Source organism: Peromyscus californicus, unplaced genomic scaffold (assembly GCF_007827085.1).
Source record: "Peromyscus californicus insignis strain IS unplaced genomic scaffold, ASM782708v3 Scaffold_3__1_contigs__length_106647218, whole genome shotgun sequence".
In the NCBI taxonomy this organism is placed as follows: Eukaryota; Metazoa; Chordata; class Mammalia; order Rodentia; family Cricetidae; genus Peromyscus; species Peromyscus californicus.
The window spans coordinates 68,595,362-68,613,415 of NW_026294551.1; the positions used below are offsets into that span (position 1 = coordinate 68,595,362).

Consider the following 18,054-nt stretch of genomic DNA (forward strand, 5'->3'; position numbering starts at 1 on the left):
AAGGATATGTATGACCAAGGGAAAGAAAAAGCTGAGAAGCCATAAATTTGGGGGTGATAAATTACGGAAGGAAGAAAAAAGTGTAGAATGAGAGAAATAATAAAATCTGGTCAAGGTAGCCCAATACCCTCTTTTAGGGGGAGCGGACACATAACCCCTCAACACCAGTGACATAAACAAACCTGCACTTACCAATCAAACCTCTGTCTGTACTGGAAGTGACCATTTTATAAACAGGGTCAGTGGTGTCCCTGGGCTCCAAGCCATCAGGTGCCTCTGCTGGTGCACTTTCCAATACCCTCCTCTTAACTGTCCCATAGTTCGGTTCGTATGTGTCAGAAAGGGAGCTGGAAGAGGCCCAACTCTGCCTCAGCTGGGTTGTCTCTAGGCTGCCTTTGCACTGGCCACAAGTTCTTGAGCAGCCTTTAGGGCAGGCACAGGGCTCACAGTCAGTAGGCTCAACCTCAGCAATAGGGTCATCTAAATGTGTGTGTCTGTAAGTGTTCAGAAAGTCCCAGCTTTTCGGGTTTGGAAGGCTTTGGAAGTTGTCATGGGAACTACTGGAGCAGGAAGTCCAACTGCCCCGCCCACTGTCAGCTGCTTCCAGCACAACCTGCTCCTGAGACATCTCTTCACTGCTCAGAGAAGACGGGACAGCTACACCCTTGATAAGAGACGGCTTCGACAGCATCCACCTAAAAGTGGAGACACACAGATGAGGAATGGGTGCTTTAGTGGCATACTGGAGACTTCCCAGCACGAGTGTCCCTCCTGCAAGAGACCAGGATATACCTGAATGCTTAGGTAGGCAATGTTTCCTCCAAGAAACCCTGACTGACTTTAAATAAAAACACAAGATGAAATTTGAAATTAATGCAAATAAGTACACCCTTGCCAACACACTGCTCCCCAATGTGGAGAATTCAGCATTCCTAAGCCGGGGAGCCATATTTTATTTTTTTTACTAACATGTGAGGTTAACCAAGTATGATGGGACATCCACAGCAACTTCCCAAAGTGCCAACTGAATAGATGCCAACATTTATAGCAAGGTTCCCAAACATGGGCCACATGTATCCAACAGCCCATGTCTGTACAGTCGGGTTTCATATGGATGGTTTCTGTATTTTAAATGGTTCTATGTATGTCCAATCTGCAGCCTGCATGCTGGCACACACAGTGATGAACACAGCACATCATAAACTCGGTACGCATATTTACAACACTGTGTGGTATTTCTTTAATGTGAGTGAGTGAGTGAGTGTGTGTGTGTGTGTGTGTGTGTGTGTGTGTGTGTGTGGTGTAACTCAATTGTGCCGTTCTTGAATGTCAACTTTTTCAAAGACAACAGAGTTTCAATGTCCAAAGACTAGACATGAGAATGCAGATCAAGGCCTGGCTCCACTCTCCTAGCTCCTGTAATGTGCTAGACATACATGCTAGATTGGAAGTCTGTTGTATAATACAATCTTTCTGAGTAATCTCTAAAGGCCAGGAGCCACGTCTCTAGTAACAACAGCAGGCACACAATGTGTTCTTTTTTTTTTTTTTCTTGCTGTGGTGGTACACACTTTTTTTTTAAAAAAAGATTTACTTATTACGTATACAGTGTCCTGCCTGCATGTATCCCTTCAGGCCAGAAGAGGGCACAAGATCCCATTACAGATGGTTGTGAGCCACCATGTGGTTGCTAGGATTTGAACTCAGGACCTCTGAAAGAACAGCCAATGCTCCTCCAGCCCCACAATGTGATCTTAGCAATCGACAGGATACATGGCAGAAAGTAACTTGAATAAAGGGAATTCAGGAACACAACAAAAGCGTATCCAAGTATCTTTCAGATAGTATGTATTTCCATACCCAGTATGTATAAGGGGCATGTGTGTACCTCACAGTCTTACATGGAATGTCTTACAACTGACCTGGAAGAGGGTGCAAGATCAGGGTGTGAGTGCTACATACTGATTCCACTTTTGAGAGGAACACAGACATGAGTATTTACCCATGACCAAGCTGACTGTGGTCTCTGATCCCTGAAGGGTGATCTGTCTTTTCCAATGCCCCTGTGGGCTCAGGAACTGCTAGGGTGTGGGCAGAACACCGCTCATCCTGCAGAGCTGCAGACATGGAGTCCGCAGAACAGTTGCTCACAATGCTGGACCGAGAGGAGATTTCACTGTGGCTGGAGTCAGACAAGTTGTCAGACTTAGCTGATGGTATGAGTGTATAACCTGCAGGAGAAAAGACACCAATTAAGCTACAAAGTAAGGGGACAGGCAGGGGCAGCCATGGGGAGACCAAGAAAAGATAGGGGACAAAAAGCAAAGCAGTAGGAAATCTCAGTTTTCATGCGTGAGAGTGTAAGGACGGCAATTTTCTCCATACCCTTCCTACATAGCCATTCACCTACCATCCATACTACACCCACAGAACTCCACACTGAAGGAAAAAGTCACAAGCTGGTTTACTGTCCAGGCTCACACACTTTCAAATAGAACAGAACAAGAACAATGGACACATTATAAACATCAGCAAGTATTCACAGTACAGTTTTTTAACCTGTGTCCCCCTTCTTTGAATGACATAAAATATTTCATGGCTCACACTGCGGAAGGGATAGGAATGGAGACACACTCAAAGAAATGTACCTGGACATCTTCCAAGTGCACACTCTTCTCTCAGATATTTTACCCAAGTCTTTTCCCAAGTTGAGGATCACTATTTCAGTACTTTCAATCAATTTTTTGCAATTCTAAGAATACAACTCAGGACCTCGTATAGGCTGGGCAAATAAGAGCTCCAGTCCTATTTTTGTGCATGCGTGCACACACGTATGTGGTGTATGTTCATGTGCGTGTGTACATGTGTGTGTAGGTCAGAGGCTGATGTAAGGTGTCTTCCTTGACTGCTCTCTACTGTATTCCGGCCCCCCCCGCCCCCCCCCCCCCCCCCCCCCCCCCCCCCCCCCCCCCCCCCAGACAGGGTTTCTCTGTGTAGTTTTGGTGCCTCTCCTGGAACTCACTCTGTAGTCCAGGCTGGTCTCGAACTCACAGAGATCCGCCTGGCTCTGCCTCCCAAGTGCTGGGATTAAAGGCGTGCGCCACCACCGCCCGGCTCTCTACTGTATTTTTTAAGATACGGGCTCACACTGAATTTGCAGCTCCATTAGCTGGCCAGAGAGTCTCTATCCCCCTGCTCTGTGCTAGGGTAATATAATGCACAATGGATTTTTCACCTGGATGCAGGGGATATAGACTCAAGTCCTCACAGTGAAAGATCTTCCTAGCCCTGTTTCAGTATTTTTAAACAAACTGTTTTAGGTTTGGACATGATTACCTTTGTTAAGAATTAAGTAGCTGATCAGATTAGGAAGTATGATGATGAAAACACCATCTATCTACTTTCCATACATCTTACTGCACAGTGCATGGCTACAGAGGCATGAATAAAAGGAGGGATAAAAGAATAGGGATGAAGAGAGGTGAAGGGCCCCAAACCACATCCACAGTATGACAGCGACATGTACAAAGTGGTCGATTTTGATAAAAGAAAATGCCATAGCAGGTCCACAACAAGAAGCAACAATACCTTCTTGTTCTCAGGGCAGAGTGAGGTCTGACAGGTCACATGACTTTTGGACTAATTCCCAGATACATTGTTAAGGAAGAAATGGAGGCTCTTGTACATTACCGACCCTCCGTAATACAAAAAAGGAAGACAGCAAGCTAAGCATCTCCTTACGCCTTAAGGATTTCAGCATGTTTAACTAAATTCACTGAAGAAAAAAATGGCTGTGAAATGTCAAGAGGTGCCATTAATCATTTCACAGAAAAATCAAGATCCAGAAACGTGTGGTTTACCTTTGGGCTTATGGGGCCAAGAACCCAGTAAGACAGGCCGAGCTAGTGTTTCTGACTTCTACCACATAGCCTTGCGCTAGGGACCGCTCTCACTCACCAGTGCCCATGAAATGATTCTGCAGCTTTTAAGACGACCAGGACAACGGACATGGCAAGTAAGCATTCACACCAGTTAACCCTCGACTTCCAAAGAGAATCACTGTCTCTTTCACTACTCAGTACAGACTTGCTTCATTATTTCAAATCAATTTTATCCTTAGGTTTGTTACATCAGAACCTCTCAAATGTAATTGATACCAAGAATTGCCTGGAACATTTATTGAATTACATATACATCTGGCACTCAAATTCAAATTTATGAAATCTGGGGTGGGACATGGTAGTTTCACTTAAAGTTTCCAGATGATTCTGAACCTGTTGGGCTAACTGCTCTCCCAGAGGCATTTCAAAGTGATGATAGAGGACCCAGGAAAAGATGCCTTTCTTGGCACATAGTTGTTGTTTTTTGGTTTTTTTTGCCCCAGAGTTGAGGAAGCAAGATGGCAAACAGGTTCTGTGGTAGAGGGTGAAAGCAGCTTGTGATGGGGGTTTACATGAAACAGAACACTGGTTCCTAAGAAGTTTTCTCTGAGAATTTCACTCAGTCTCAGCTGTTACCAGAAGAAAATACAGCAAACTATAGAAAACAAGTAGATAAAAGTTTACTAACTCAACACAGCGGTCAGAGAACATATGTACAAGTGAGGCACAATAAATTAGTAATTCTTTGCTACTAAAGACTCTACAGCACTCACCATAAAATGCTTAGTAGTATTTACTACTAAGCATTCGCTTGTCCAACCTCTGACAGATGGCTGAATTCAAGCCACATTTACATGAATAACTTAAAGCAAACTTAACACTAATATTGAATAAGGAACTTTTCAGAGAGTCTTTCTCCGCTTAGGCTTGAACCGCGTACAGAAGCAGTTTAGAGCGGTACTGTGGCCTTGGCTACTGGAGGCGCAGATGGCATTCCCTTTCTCATCTGTGACGTGGCTTCCAACACCCTTCTCTTTCTCACAGCTGTCTGGAGCTTGATTGTGATCTGTGTCCTCTTTCTGGCTGTTGACTAGTCTCTCCCTTGAAAGAGTTCTCTCCCTAAATCTTCTAAACGGGGATGTCACTCTTTTCCTGGTTGTGGTCTCACAACTTGTCCTGTCTCTATTCTCCTCAGTGGCCTTCTTGGTCCTGTCTGTTCTTTTTGCTGTGCTCCCAGTAATCTGAAGGATTTTCTTTTGCAAGTAAACCCCACCTATTCCGGGGCAGCTCTGGCCACTGATCTTGGTGCTGGGCTCACGGGGAGGGGATGAGGAAGACCCTGAGAGACGCAGCAGGATGCTGTGATCAGATAGGATACTGCCAACTGGAGGGAGAGATGCAAAAACCCTGACATGGTCAATTAGTTCTTTTCCATTAGTCACAATTAGCTTGGTTTACATAACATTTCACTATTTTAAAACTTAATCATCTTGACAATACTTAAAGAATTGAACTATAGTAACAGTTTTTTTTAAGTAAATGAAGAAACTATGTAGCTACTATACAGCATAAACACCTCTGTTACTACAAGACGAAACAGAACAGATAGATATTACCTTGCTCAGAACAAGCTGACAATAAAAAAAAGGAAAAAAAAAAAGAAAAACAAAGCTGAAAACAAGTCAAATCGGTAAAAAATTATAAAGAGAAATATGACAAGAATATCAGGTGATCAGAATCATTTCGTAAAGAAATAATGCTTTAGAATTTCCAGGAGATTAAAAAAAAACCACCTCAGTTAAAAATCAAACAGGACATGCACAGGATGCAAGGCACCGTATAAAGCACCATTTCTGGGCCAACGGGGCTCTAAGCGGAAGGAAGGAAGGCAATGTTCAAGTTGTTGGCTTCCCCTCTCCCAGGTGCCCCAGTGGAGGGCATAGGACAAGCTGGGTGGTGCTCTCCCTGAGGAGCAGCTCACTGATTGGCCCAGAAATCTGTCTGTCTCTCCCTGCCCAGTCCCAGGATTACAAAGTGTGCTATCATCCCAAGGCTTTACATGGTGCTGGGGTGGCCCTAGGTCTTCCTACTTGCACAGTAATTGCTTTACTGACCGAACCATTTCCTCAGCTCTTGGCTTCTAAGTTCTTGTTTAAATTGTCCGTATGAAGATACGAAATATGTTTACTTTATTAGTGATGAGAATAAAACTAATTCCAAAGTTTAACAAGAACTGAGAACGGCCAAACAATGTACTTTTACTGTAATAATTTTGTTCAGCCACAGGCTACTAGCATGAACCTGTTTATGGAAACAGAGGTACTGAGGTGGGGTTGGGTTTTTCTATTCTTTTTGGAAGGTTCTGACTATGAGGTTCCAAGTGGCGACATATTTGCTACATACTCAAGGATGTGCCTCAGGTCAGGTCCTCCTGCCTCAGCTGGCTGAATACTGCTATTACAGCTATGTGCCACTATGCCTGGCTGTCTTTTTGGAGTATTTACATATTTAAGAGGGAGTATTTACATATTTAAAAGTAATTTCTGAAATCATTTTTGAAGAGAATTCTTCAAGCTTCTAAAGGTTCTCAGTACAACTATGATAGGCCCACACTTAAAAACATCATGGTCAACTGTCAGCCACATGTTCAAAGATTAGAGAAAAGACCAATTTACTACAGTGGTAAGAGAAGATTTTGTGTGGTAGTACACACCTTTAAATCCTAGCACTCAGAGGCAGAGGCAGGCAGATGCAGTGGAATAATCCTTCTGCACACTGTGAATATGTATTACTCTCACTGGTTAAAAACAAGCTGACTGGCCAATAGCTGAACAGGATAAAGTTAGGCAGGAAAGCCAAACTGAGAATGATGGAATGAAGAAGGGTGGAGTCTCAGGTGTCACCAGCAGACTCAGAGGGAGCAGATGAACATGCCATGAGGGTAAAGGTACAGCCATGTGGCAGACGGTAAATAAGGAATATGAGTTAACTTAAAATGTAAGAGCTAGTTAGTAATAAGTCTGAGCTGTTGGTCACGCATTTCTAATTTTTATTAAACCTCTGAGTGATTATTTGGGAGCTGGTGTTTGGGACAGGAAAACTTCACCTACAAGCAGATCTCTGTGAGTTTGAGACCAGCATGGTCTACACAGTGAGTTCTAGAGCAGCTATATAATAAACCCTGTCCTGAAAAACCAAAAAGTGATTTGTTGGGATATTCCTCTCCAAAATACTTCTTCCCAAGTCACAGTAAACATAAACTGCAATCAGAACTATCAGCTTCTTGCTTACAGAGCTGTCTGTGCACAACTTCTAAACACTGGTCCTGCAGGAGGACCACGGGCCTGCCTAAAGATCAGATCACTTGTAGAGATCTGATGAAGGCATTCTGGATACTCAGCTCATACAGACAAAGAAAAGACACAGATCTATGTGTCCTGCAAAAGTATAATGAGACACAGCATGATCAGAAACTGTTTCTGAATATACATATTCCTTCTATATTCTAGTTGATTGTCATGAAGCATTCCTTAGTAAAATCTCAGCTATCTGAAGGTAGAAAGGCTGGGGAGCAAGCTAGCTCTGCTACGCTGGAGCAACAGCAGTGAAAGGAAGAGACACTTGAATTTACTAATCACTGATCACTATAGAAATACCATTTCCTTTAAACTGTTTACATAGGTCCTAAGAGAGAGGGTCTTTCTGAACCTTATAAACAAGTCACGAATGGTAATAAAGAAATAGCAAGGGACAGAGTGTCAGACTCAGGTGTTACATCACTGTACCCCAGCTGGCAAAAAAGGTTCTGAAGAGTGAAACTTAGACCTTGGGAACAGAGTGAGCTGTTAGTCTAACCAGGACTAACACACTTAATTTCCCTTTGGCCAGGTAATGTCCTCTGCTAGGATTAAAACTTTTCCCCCCTTTTTTCTTTTACACTCACAAGGAGCCCAGGACTAGGATACCTCTATCTCTAGCATAGACTCAGTGTGGAGGGCCAGAGTACTAAACATATACTCTTTAGCATGTTGTATGCATGGTCAACATCATGTGACATCTCAGAGTCCAGGCTATCCAAGAAGAGTTTCAGTCTGACTCATGAAAATGCATGTGAAAAACAAGGATTTCTGACTTTTCCTTGTTGGTTTTGTACAAATGTAAAAACCACAGAAAGGCATACAGTATTTTAAATCTCCATAAATAAGAAAAACAGAACAAACCAAAAAGAGAAACCTAAATAACTGCTTCTTTTTTTTTCTTTTTTGAGACAGGGTTTCTCTGTATAGGCCTGGCTGTCCTGGAACTCACATTGTAGACCAGGCTAAGAGAGCTGCCTGCCTCTGTTGCCCAAGTGCTGGGATTAAAGGGGGTGCATCACCATGCCCAGCTAATATTGCTACCCCTCCTACCCCTACAATTTGTACTTGAACGAAAACAAAAGAAAACATTTTTTGGAGCTGGGTCTCAGGCACTGAACCTATTATATAGCTGCTGATGACCTTGACTTCCTGACCCCCTTGTCTCCTCCAAATGCTGGGATTACAGGTGTGCACCATCACACCCAGTATAAATACAATTTCTTGTAGAATTTTTTGCAAATTCTCTACAGAAATGTTCAAATATACAAAACTGGAAAGATGGCATTGTGCACTGGCAAAGACCAAAACAACTGTGTCTTATGCCCTCATTTCTACCCATGCCTGTCCTGTGTCCAAGAAGCTAAGGATCATGCCCTGTATACTGGAGTCCTAGTTACAGGGTGACTGACACCTGAAAAATGTTTGAACAATTCAATGGAAACATTAATTCACTGTTCTGTCATTTGCTTACAGACTGAAAAGCCAGGCGTGCTGACATGTTGTTTGGTCTGAGAAGAGCTAGCAGGAAAAGTCTCATCTTACCTTTGCGAGGGGAACTTTGAGGAGATGCAGGAGGGCTAGAATGCAGAGAGGATGCCACAGAAACAGTGTCTTCTGTGTGTTTCTTACCACTCACTTCTTCAGTTGGTCCTAAACCTTTCTGAGGTAAACTTGTACCTAAAATTAAATAAATAAAAAACATAAAAATAAAGAAGCAAGTAAGTATCATTTTACAATTAAAACGTATGTAGCTGTTTAAATCACCAGTAACTCAAACCCTGAGACAATGGCTGGTATAGTCAACCAAGACATGTCAGTGCACTGAGGGATTAAGTGGCTGGGAGTTGGCATATAGGTTTCATTCTCTAGGTTATTTGTTCAAACTCAGTTGGCCAGTACAGATAAGATTATAATAGGCAATTTGCTTTGTGGCAGAGGGAAATCAATTACACAGTCCAAGCATAGTCCCTAAACTCCCACAATTATATCTTAAGAGAGAAGATTGAGGTTCAAACTCTGCCCTTCCCTCTTGAGGTAGCCCCTTCAGGAGAGAGCAAAATACGTTCGAGGGAGTGTGTGGTGCTGGTATTGTTACCTCCTGAGGGGCATCTCTCCTGTGGATACACAGAGGCTGTGGGACTGCCAGGTCAGCCCTTTTCAAGAGCACTAAATTCATACTACAGAAGAAAAGTAAGCAACAGACAGGACAATGGATGGTGCTCCCAAAAACATTCTTGGAAAGTTCTCTTCTCCACTAGCTAGCTATTGAACATAGCTCAGATTCTGAAATGGTTGTTGTGGAATAATCTTGTGTACACTGTGAAGATGTGTCACTTAGATTGGTTTAATAAAAAGCTGAATGGCCAACAGCTAGGCAGGATTTTCAGGGCAGAGAGGATACTTGGAAGAAGAACGCAGAGATGCCAAGAGATGTTGAACAAGCAAGACATGCAGGAGGAGAGGTAACAGTCACGAGCCATGTGGCAGCATATAACAGAAATGGGTAAATTAAGATATAAGAGCTAGTGAGGGCTGGGCAGTGGTGGTGCACACCTTTAATCCCAGCACTTGGGAAGCAGAGCCAGGTGGATCTCTGTGAGTTTGAGGCCAGCCTGGTCTACAAAGTGAGTTGCAGGACAGCCAGGGCTGTTACACATAGAAATCCTGTCGGGGATGGTGGTGGGGGGTGGAGGAGACAACTCTCCAGGTCATGGTTTGGGAGCTGACTGGTGGGACAGAGAAAGACGCACTACAAATGATTCCAGCCCAGTTACTTTTTAGAGTTTCTAGGAAGTCACTGAGCTATAGAGCTGGTACAGCAACAGCAGTCTTCAGGAAAGGCACTCCCACCAAGCAGGCTCGCTTGCCTGTGGCCTTGTTCTACTCCCTTCTCCCAACTTTCTTTGGTTCAAATCTATCTCAGCCTCCATTTTCACCCCATCTTCTTTCTCCTTTTACCTCCTTTCCTGTCTCTTCCTGTCGCTCTCTTAACAGAGTATCACTAGATAGGTCAGTCTGGTCTCAAACTTGTAGCCTAGGTTAACACTGAACATGCAATCTTCCTGCCTCAGTCTCCCAAGTGCTAGGATTAGAGGGGTGTACACCATGCAAGACTTCAAATCTCTTCAGTGGTTTCTCAGTGACAAATTGTGCTTGGCACCTCTATAATCTAGACATATTTATGACTTCACTTCTCATATCCTGGGAGGCTGTTTAGTCTGGTGGATAAAAAGGAAGGATTTTAGAGCCAACCAGCTTAGGATCAACCACTAGACTGATCATGTACTGGCACTGTGTAAATTACTAAGACTCTGTGTAGAATAAGGCTAAATTACCATCTCATAGGGCTATTATGAAGACTAAGTAGATATATAAAGTTTTTAATAAAGATGGACTGTGTCTGAAACTCAGTAAGTGTTAAATGTGAGCTTCAATTACTTGTGTGCATGTTGCTGGGAACTAGGCTGAGCCCCCATGGCTTTGTGCACACTAGTCAAGCACTCTATTACCAAGTCAAATCCCCAACCCCGACCTTCAGTTGTTACCTCTTAATATGCATGCAATTTGCAGTAAGCCAAACTGTTTGTAGCTCCTTATAGACACCAAATCATATCTCTGCCTCAAGGAAACCCTTCTAAAGCCTTCTAAAGCCCTTCATTATCCCGGCCTTTGCTAAGGGCTCCTCTTGCTTTTTCTTTTCCATGCACTGTGTTAGTACACACATAATAAAGCCATCTGTTTCTATCTTTAGTAACACTAGACTGAAACTCTAGCCATTTCTTATTCAACTCTGTACATCAGATCAAATCAAATTAAAATCACATCATTTGCTGGGTGGTGAGGTGGTGAGCACTCGGAGGCAGAGGCAGGCTGATCCCTGTGAGTTCGAGGCCAGCCTGGTCTACAGAACAAGACAGCCAAGGCTGTTACACAGTGAAACCCTGTCTCGAAAAACCAAACCAAAAAAACAAAAACAAAACATATTTCTACTAAGCATGAAATATGTATAATACATGGACCATGTTTACAATACCAGAAAGCAAATATAATCTAGCTTCCCAAATAAAAGTGGACACAGAGAAACGGTTAAAACAACAAATAAAAGTAATTCCAGTAATGTAAGTAAGACTTAATGGTGGAAACAGAGTTGAAGATTACACTTATGTATTTTATGTTTAAAACATTTTATTATTTTACATATATGAATGTTTTGCCTGTATGTATGTGCACCACATGTGTACCTGGTAACCATGGAGGTCAGAAGAGGCATTGGATCTCCCAGAACTAGAGTAGTGGATGGTTGTGAGCCATTATATGGGTGCTGGGAACCAAACCCAGGTCCCTATACAACAGCAACAAGTACTCTTAACCATTGTACCATCTCTCTAGCCCTGTCACTTAAATTTTTTTTAATTATGTGCCTGGTGTGGGTATGTACAAGAGAGTACAGATGCCCCAGGAGGCCAGAGGAATTTGATTCCTTGGAGCTCAAGTTACAGGCAGTTGTGAGGCATCTGATGTAGGTGCTGGGACTCTAACAGGTTCTCATGAAAGCAGCATACTCCTGCAGCTTCTGAGCCATCTTTCTAGCCCCCACATTTATTTTTAATTAAAATTTTTTTCTTTACAATTTGGTGTGTATGGGTGTTTTGACTGCATGTATGCCTGTATATCATATTTGTGCAGTGCCTTATGGAGGCTAGGAGAGGATGCTGGATCCCCTGGAACTGGAGTTACAGATGGTTGTGAGCTGGTATGTGGGCACAAGGAATCAAACTCAGGCCTGGAAGAACAGCCAATGCTCTTAACCACTGAGCCATATCTCCAGCCTCACACTCTTTTTGTCTTCTACATGTTCTTTTCTCCTACTGAGGTCTTCAGAAGGGGACATTAATGAAAACAAAAGCAGTGTGTAAGTATTTTTCATAAAAAACAATTTGATTCTCATAGCTTTGAAAACAGAATGAACTTTAGCTTGATGTATTACCTAAGATTTGGTGTAGATATTCAAGATGTACAGTTGTGTAAGATTTCTGTTGATGAACAGATTTCAGTAATATAGAAATCCCACCATAGTATTTAAAACACACTGTCATCATTGGGCAGTGATGGTGCACACCAAGTGCTGGGAGGCAGAGGCAGGTGGATCTCTGAGTTCGAGACCAGCCTGGTCTACAAAGTGAGCTCTAGGACAGCCAGGGCTATGACACTGATGAGTGATGCCATTCTGTATGCTGTGAATATGTGTTGCTCTGATTGGTTGATAAATAAGGCTGCTTGGCCAATGGTGAGGCAGAATAAGGTTAGGCGGGACATTCTAACTAGAGAGAGAGAAAGGCAGAGAGCAGAGGAGACGTTGCTAGCTGCCACCAGGAGAGGCAAGATGTGAAGATACTGGTAAGCCGCAAGCCAAGTATAGATTTATAGAAATGGGTTAATTTACAATATAAGAGCTAGCTAGCAAGAAGCCTGCCATGGCCATAGTTTAAAAATAATAGAAGCCTGTATGTGTTTATTTGGGTCTGAGCAGCTGCGGAGCTGTGGGGCCACAGGAGCCAGGTGGGTCCAGAAAAACTTCAGCTACATTACACAGAAACTCTGTCTTGAAAAACCAAAACCAAAACCAACCAACCGACCAACCAACCAAACAAAAAAAACCCGCCATACTGTCATCAAATTGAGGCAAAACAAAACATTTTTGATACAACGATGTAATGACCATACTCTTCTGAATTAAGAATGAAATGGATTAAGGCTTTGAGCACTCACTCAGCACATGGTCTTTGGCTTGTCCTCTCTTCCGGATGGGGTGCAAATTAACTGCTGGCACCTGAAGCACCTGGCTCACTCTGTGTGGCTGATGCAGGTGGACTTTTGCTGTTTGGCCAACTGACCTCAAAGGCACGGGAGACATTTCAGATGACTTGGCTGACCTTTTTTCAGTTAAGTTCTTTGTCACTACGAAGAGAGAAGTGTCAGGTAACTGCTAATTTTTAAAGGAAGACTATTATCATTTACAGGTAGTTGTTTAAAAATTATACATTATATACAAAAAATTAAAGATCTACTTTCATAAAAGAAATTTAAACATAAATTCTCTCTCTGAAGCTGCTGTAGAACAAGCTGTTTGCTTCCTAAATTCTTGAATCCATTGTCTACTTCCAGAGGCCAAGTTCACTTTCTCCTCTCTAGGACTGAAATCCTCTTGCTGGATCAATTCCAGGGTGCCTCCAGCCCTTCTCCAGATGACAGAGCAACAGCTAACATGGAACTCGTAGCTACTACCTTCCCTCTCTGTGTTCCATAGACCTCACAACTCCCCTTCCTCTCAGGAAGAAGACTCAAATGCCTCCAGCAAGGTCTGTAAAGCCACAAAAACTCACTATCAACCTGCCTCCACTATGTACTTCCCCACTCTTCAATCCCATATGCTTGAGGTTTCTATCAAGTCAGCCTTTGCCTTGGTTGAATCACTTTACACCAATTGTCTCCTGCATCTTTCAGATCCACTTTCTCGTAAACTCACAGAACCTTTTCTAACACTGTGCATTCTGCAATGACAATACCAGTGAGACCTAACTAGACAGAGTGAATAAGGAAAAAACAGAACCAAACCAAACCAAACCAAACTGCTTTCATCACCCAAAATCAGTATTGTGGTCCAAAGGAAAGAAATTCTTTCTCAGCCAGCCCTTTTAGTCCTTTGGTTAATTATTTAGGATGGTTTTATACACAGGTCCCAAACACCAAGATAAAGCAACCAACAGATGTTTACCTGTGCCAGCCTAGCTGTAAATAGGTAGTATTCATGCTTTCACTGTGAGATCGTGAAAATATTTCACCTGGTAACAAGAGGCAGGGGACATCTAGAAGCTAAAACAGAGGGACTCAAGGGGATAATATGAAATTGCTTATCAACTAACTGAATTCAAGATTAGAAATATGAAACACATTTCTGCTCTTTTGAAACTGTTTTTTGAAAAGTCTCACTGCATAGTGCAGGCTGGCTTCAAACTCAGTATGTAGCCCAGGGGTTCTCAACCTTCCTAATACTGTGACTCTTTAATACAGTTCCTCATGTTGTGGGGACCCCCAACCATAAAATGATTTTGTTGTTACTTCATAACTGTAATGTTGCTACTGTTATAAACCATAATGTAAATATCTGATATGTGACCCCCTGTGAAATGGGCCAAGACCCACAGGTTGAGAACTGCTGATGTAGCCAGCCTAATACTGTTTTTTTTTTTTTTCCCCCCCCAAAACAACTCATGGCCCTCCTGTCTCAGTATTTCAAGTGCTGGGATTACAGGCAGGCACCACAGTAAAAAAGTACTTGAAAAAAAATATTAAAAACTCCCTAGGAAATATGCAGGAGTAAGGACAGGCTCAAGTCCTAAACTAGGAGGAATATAGAGAGGAACCATCCCTGGGGATGGCTGATCACCTCACACTCCTGGTCACTGAATCTATGCATGCACATTCCTTGGCCTTTGTTTCATTTTTTCTATAAATTAAAATACTGCTTCAGATAATGGGTGGGGGGAAAAGCTAAGCATTTTTATCTCCTCAATTCTGGCCCACACTGTGAATAAACCCATTTCTCTTTATCAATTCCTGTTAGTATAATGGCAAACACTAAACCCAAGGTTTTGATTCCATCACCATTTCTGGCTATAAATAACTTTTTATTTTACTGACATCATAACTGCTACAGTTTGGAGAAATATCACTCTTATCAATACTTTTTAGGTGCATTATCTCATTACAACAAGAATTCAACATTAGCTATTAGAGAGAGTTAATAGAAGTAAATGGCAATTTTCAAAATTTGAGGCAGTCTTGATATGTAGCGCAGGATGGCCTTGAGCTTGTAATCTTCCTGCTTCAGCCTCTATGGTGCTGGCATTTGTGTTTTTGTTTTCTTTCTTCTAAATTAAACAAAACAAAATAGTGTTTCTCTGTGTAGTTCCGGCTGTCTTGGAACTCAGAGATCCATCCAACTGCCTCTGCCTCCTGAGTGCTGGGATTAAAAGCGTGCACCACCACCGCCCGGCATCTTCTAAAATTTTTTTTTTTTTTTTTTTGGTTTTTCGAGACAGGGTTTCTCTGTGTAGCTTTGCGCCTTTCCTGGGACTCACTTGGTAGCCCAGGCTGGCCTCGAACTCACAGAGATCCACCTGGCTCTGCCTCCCGAGTGCTAGGATTAAAGGCGTGCGCCACCACCGCCCGGCATCTTCTAAAATTTTAAAAGATAGTCTGAGATGGAACCAAGCGGCAGTGGCACACAACTTTATTACCAGCACCCAAGAGGCAGAGGCAGGTGCATCACTGTGAGTTGGAGTCTTGTTAGGCTGTGCAGGCTGGTCTCCAATGTAAGTCCTCCAGTGACTGATCCTCCTGCCTTCCTCTTCTTAGTAGCTGGGACTGAAGTGTGCACCACCACACTAAGGACAATGTCTATAGAGTACTGAGTAAGAATGTTGCTGCCATATTGAAGGCTCTAAATTTCTAGTGTTTATTATTTCTGTTTTCAAATTTAGTAGGCTTGATAAAGAATCAGAAGAGATAAAACATGTTTTTAATGCTAGCCAAAGTTCAGGTTTTTTTTCTAAAGACAAGAGTCTTACTGTGTATTCCTGGCTGGCCTCGAACTCTCAGAATCTGCCTGCCTCTGCCTCCTGAGTGCTGGGATTAAAGGTGTGTGTCACCACTGACTGTTTCGAATACATTGTTTTGATAATAGCTTAATTCTGCCCCCCACCCCAGGCAGGTCTTAATTATGTAGCTCAGGCTGGCCCTAACATCCTCCCATCTTAGTCTCCCAAGTATCGTTAATTACTGGAATGCACCTTTGAGGGCTAAAATTATGTTTTAAGTTTTAATTACTGTGCTTAAGAGAGCTATAAAGCAGCTGGGCGGTGGTGGCGCATGCCTTTAATCCCAGCACTTGGGAGGCAGAGCCAGGTGGATCTCTGTGAGTTCGAGGCCAGCCTGGGCTACCAAGTGAGTTCCAGGGAAGGCGCAAAGCTACACAGAGAAACCCTGTCTCGAAAAACCAAAAAAAAAAAAAAAAAAAAAAAGAGAGCTATAAAGCAAAAATGCCTCTAACTGAAAACCCTACTTGCCCAAGGACAGGTAACTTTCTGGGGCTGTTCATGTAAGATAACAAGCTAGGTGTTTCCACTTCTGTAAACAAGGTTGGTTGCCCCAACTGTTCAGGATGTGCTTATCACTTGTAGATCATGGGCAGGAAGTATATCAGGATGTATGCTTGTTCCCTACCCCCACTGGACAAAGGCAGGAAGTACATAGTCTTGCGAGTCTTGCCTTTGTAAGCACCTGACTAACTTAATTTGTAGCCATTCTCTGAGAATCTTGGGCATGGATCTGGCCAGTGTCCATTGTCCTGTTCAGTATTTAATAAAGCTTGCTTCAAATTTGGCTCAAATATTTGGTAGTGTTCTTATTCTTGTTCAGTGGGATTAACACACCACTATGTCCAGCTTTTGCTAATATGGTTGTACTGAATGATTCTTTACCCAGTATTTTAAATTCATTGTGAAATCAGTATATGTTTCCATGTACACTTTCTCTTTTCTACTCAGCTGTAATGTTATTATGTTACAATGGAACTACCAACACATTTATCAATTTTTGGGGTCAATCCATGGAGAATACCATTCCCTTCTGTCAACAGAAAACTTGTAATTCTACTGTGCTTCTTAGGAGTTTACCATTTAACCTACAATTTAAGAGGAACCCTTCCCCGCCTTCAATTCCTGTAACTCATTATATTCTTAACCCAGAGATGTGTTCTGAAGCCTGCACTTAAAGGTCAGGGTGATGCTTGGGGACACAGTACTTACTAAGCAGAGCAGTAGTGGGCAGGTAGACTGTGAGGTGCCAGTAGTGAGGAGAGAATCTTTTCCACAGTGTCAGGACATGTCTGCTTCCTTTTGTATCTTACTGATAAGGCATCACTGCTAGTGTTTGAATCAAACCCCTAAGATTTCTAGTTGGGAACTGATTTTCACCTAGTACAGATGTCACTTTTCATTTAGAGATGAAGGCAACAATGTTCTCAGAGTATTTTCTATAATGTTCTAATTAAAAAAATTCCAGACATTCCTATTTTATGTGCATGGGTGTTTTGTCAGCATGTGTATCTGTGCACCATGTATTTGTAGTGCCCATGGAGTCCAGAAGAGGGGATCAGATCCTCTAACTGGTGTTACAGATAGTTGTGAGACACCATGTGGGTATAGGGAACTGAACTCAGGTCCTGTGAGAACAGCAAGTGCTCTTAATAGCTGAGCCAGCTCTCCAGTGACTTCTGCAACCCCCTCCCCATTTAAAAATTTATTAATGCTTCAATTTTTAAAAGAGGATTTATAAAGCCTTTAAAAGAAGAACTATTTATCTCTCCTGCTCCTACAGAGTTATGTAAGAGCTGGGGCTCAGTAGGTCATGAACAGACCATGCAGCTTGAGCACAGCAGTTGTCCTTGCAACTGAAATCAGCACTAACTGTGGAGAACAAAATCCCTCCTTTGTTGTGCTCACCAGTGTGATGAAAAAGGACATACTCACAGGTACCATATGCAGGCTCCCACTGCAGTGATATCATCTGGAACTTCTCCTCATCTGTGTCTATGTCCAGACTAGAAAGATACTGTTTCACTTTCCTGGCCATTTGCGCATCTTCATATAGCTTCTTGGCATTCAGCAGTGAGCTGCGGCGTGCTCTTTTCTTGTGAGCACCCCCCTGAACATCCAGCATGTTTGAGTTTGTGCTGCCTTGACTCAAGGACC

General features: G+C 42.6%; 1 protein-coding gene across 15 annotated transcripts in view; it reads right to left on the reverse strand.

Moving 5' to 3' along the window:
- Rapgef6 (Rap guanine nucleotide exchange factor 6) overlaps window positions 1-18,054 on the reverse strand; it is a 186,915-nt gene that overhangs the window by 6,598 nt on the left and 162,263 nt on the right. For 13 of the 15 annotated variants that reach the window (XM_052757739.1, XM_052757743.1, XM_052757741.1 and 10 more), the window contains 5 exons: window positions 17,833-18,053; window positions 13,010-13,198; window positions 8,783-8,917; window positions 2,003-2,231; window positions 193-695 (listed from right to left, as the gene is read on the reverse strand). In XM_052757739.1, the coding sequence (XP_052613699.1) occupies window positions 193-695; window positions 2,003-2,231; window positions 8,783-8,917; window positions 13,010-13,198; window positions 17,833-18,053 (1,277 nt within the window). Of the gene's footprint in view, window positions 1-192; window positions 696-2,002; window positions 2,232-4,537; window positions 5,266-8,782; window positions 8,918-13,009; window positions 13,199-17,832; window position 18,054 lie in introns of those variants that run through there. The other 2 variants (XM_052757753.1, XM_052757758.1) reach the window with 2 other exon arrangements.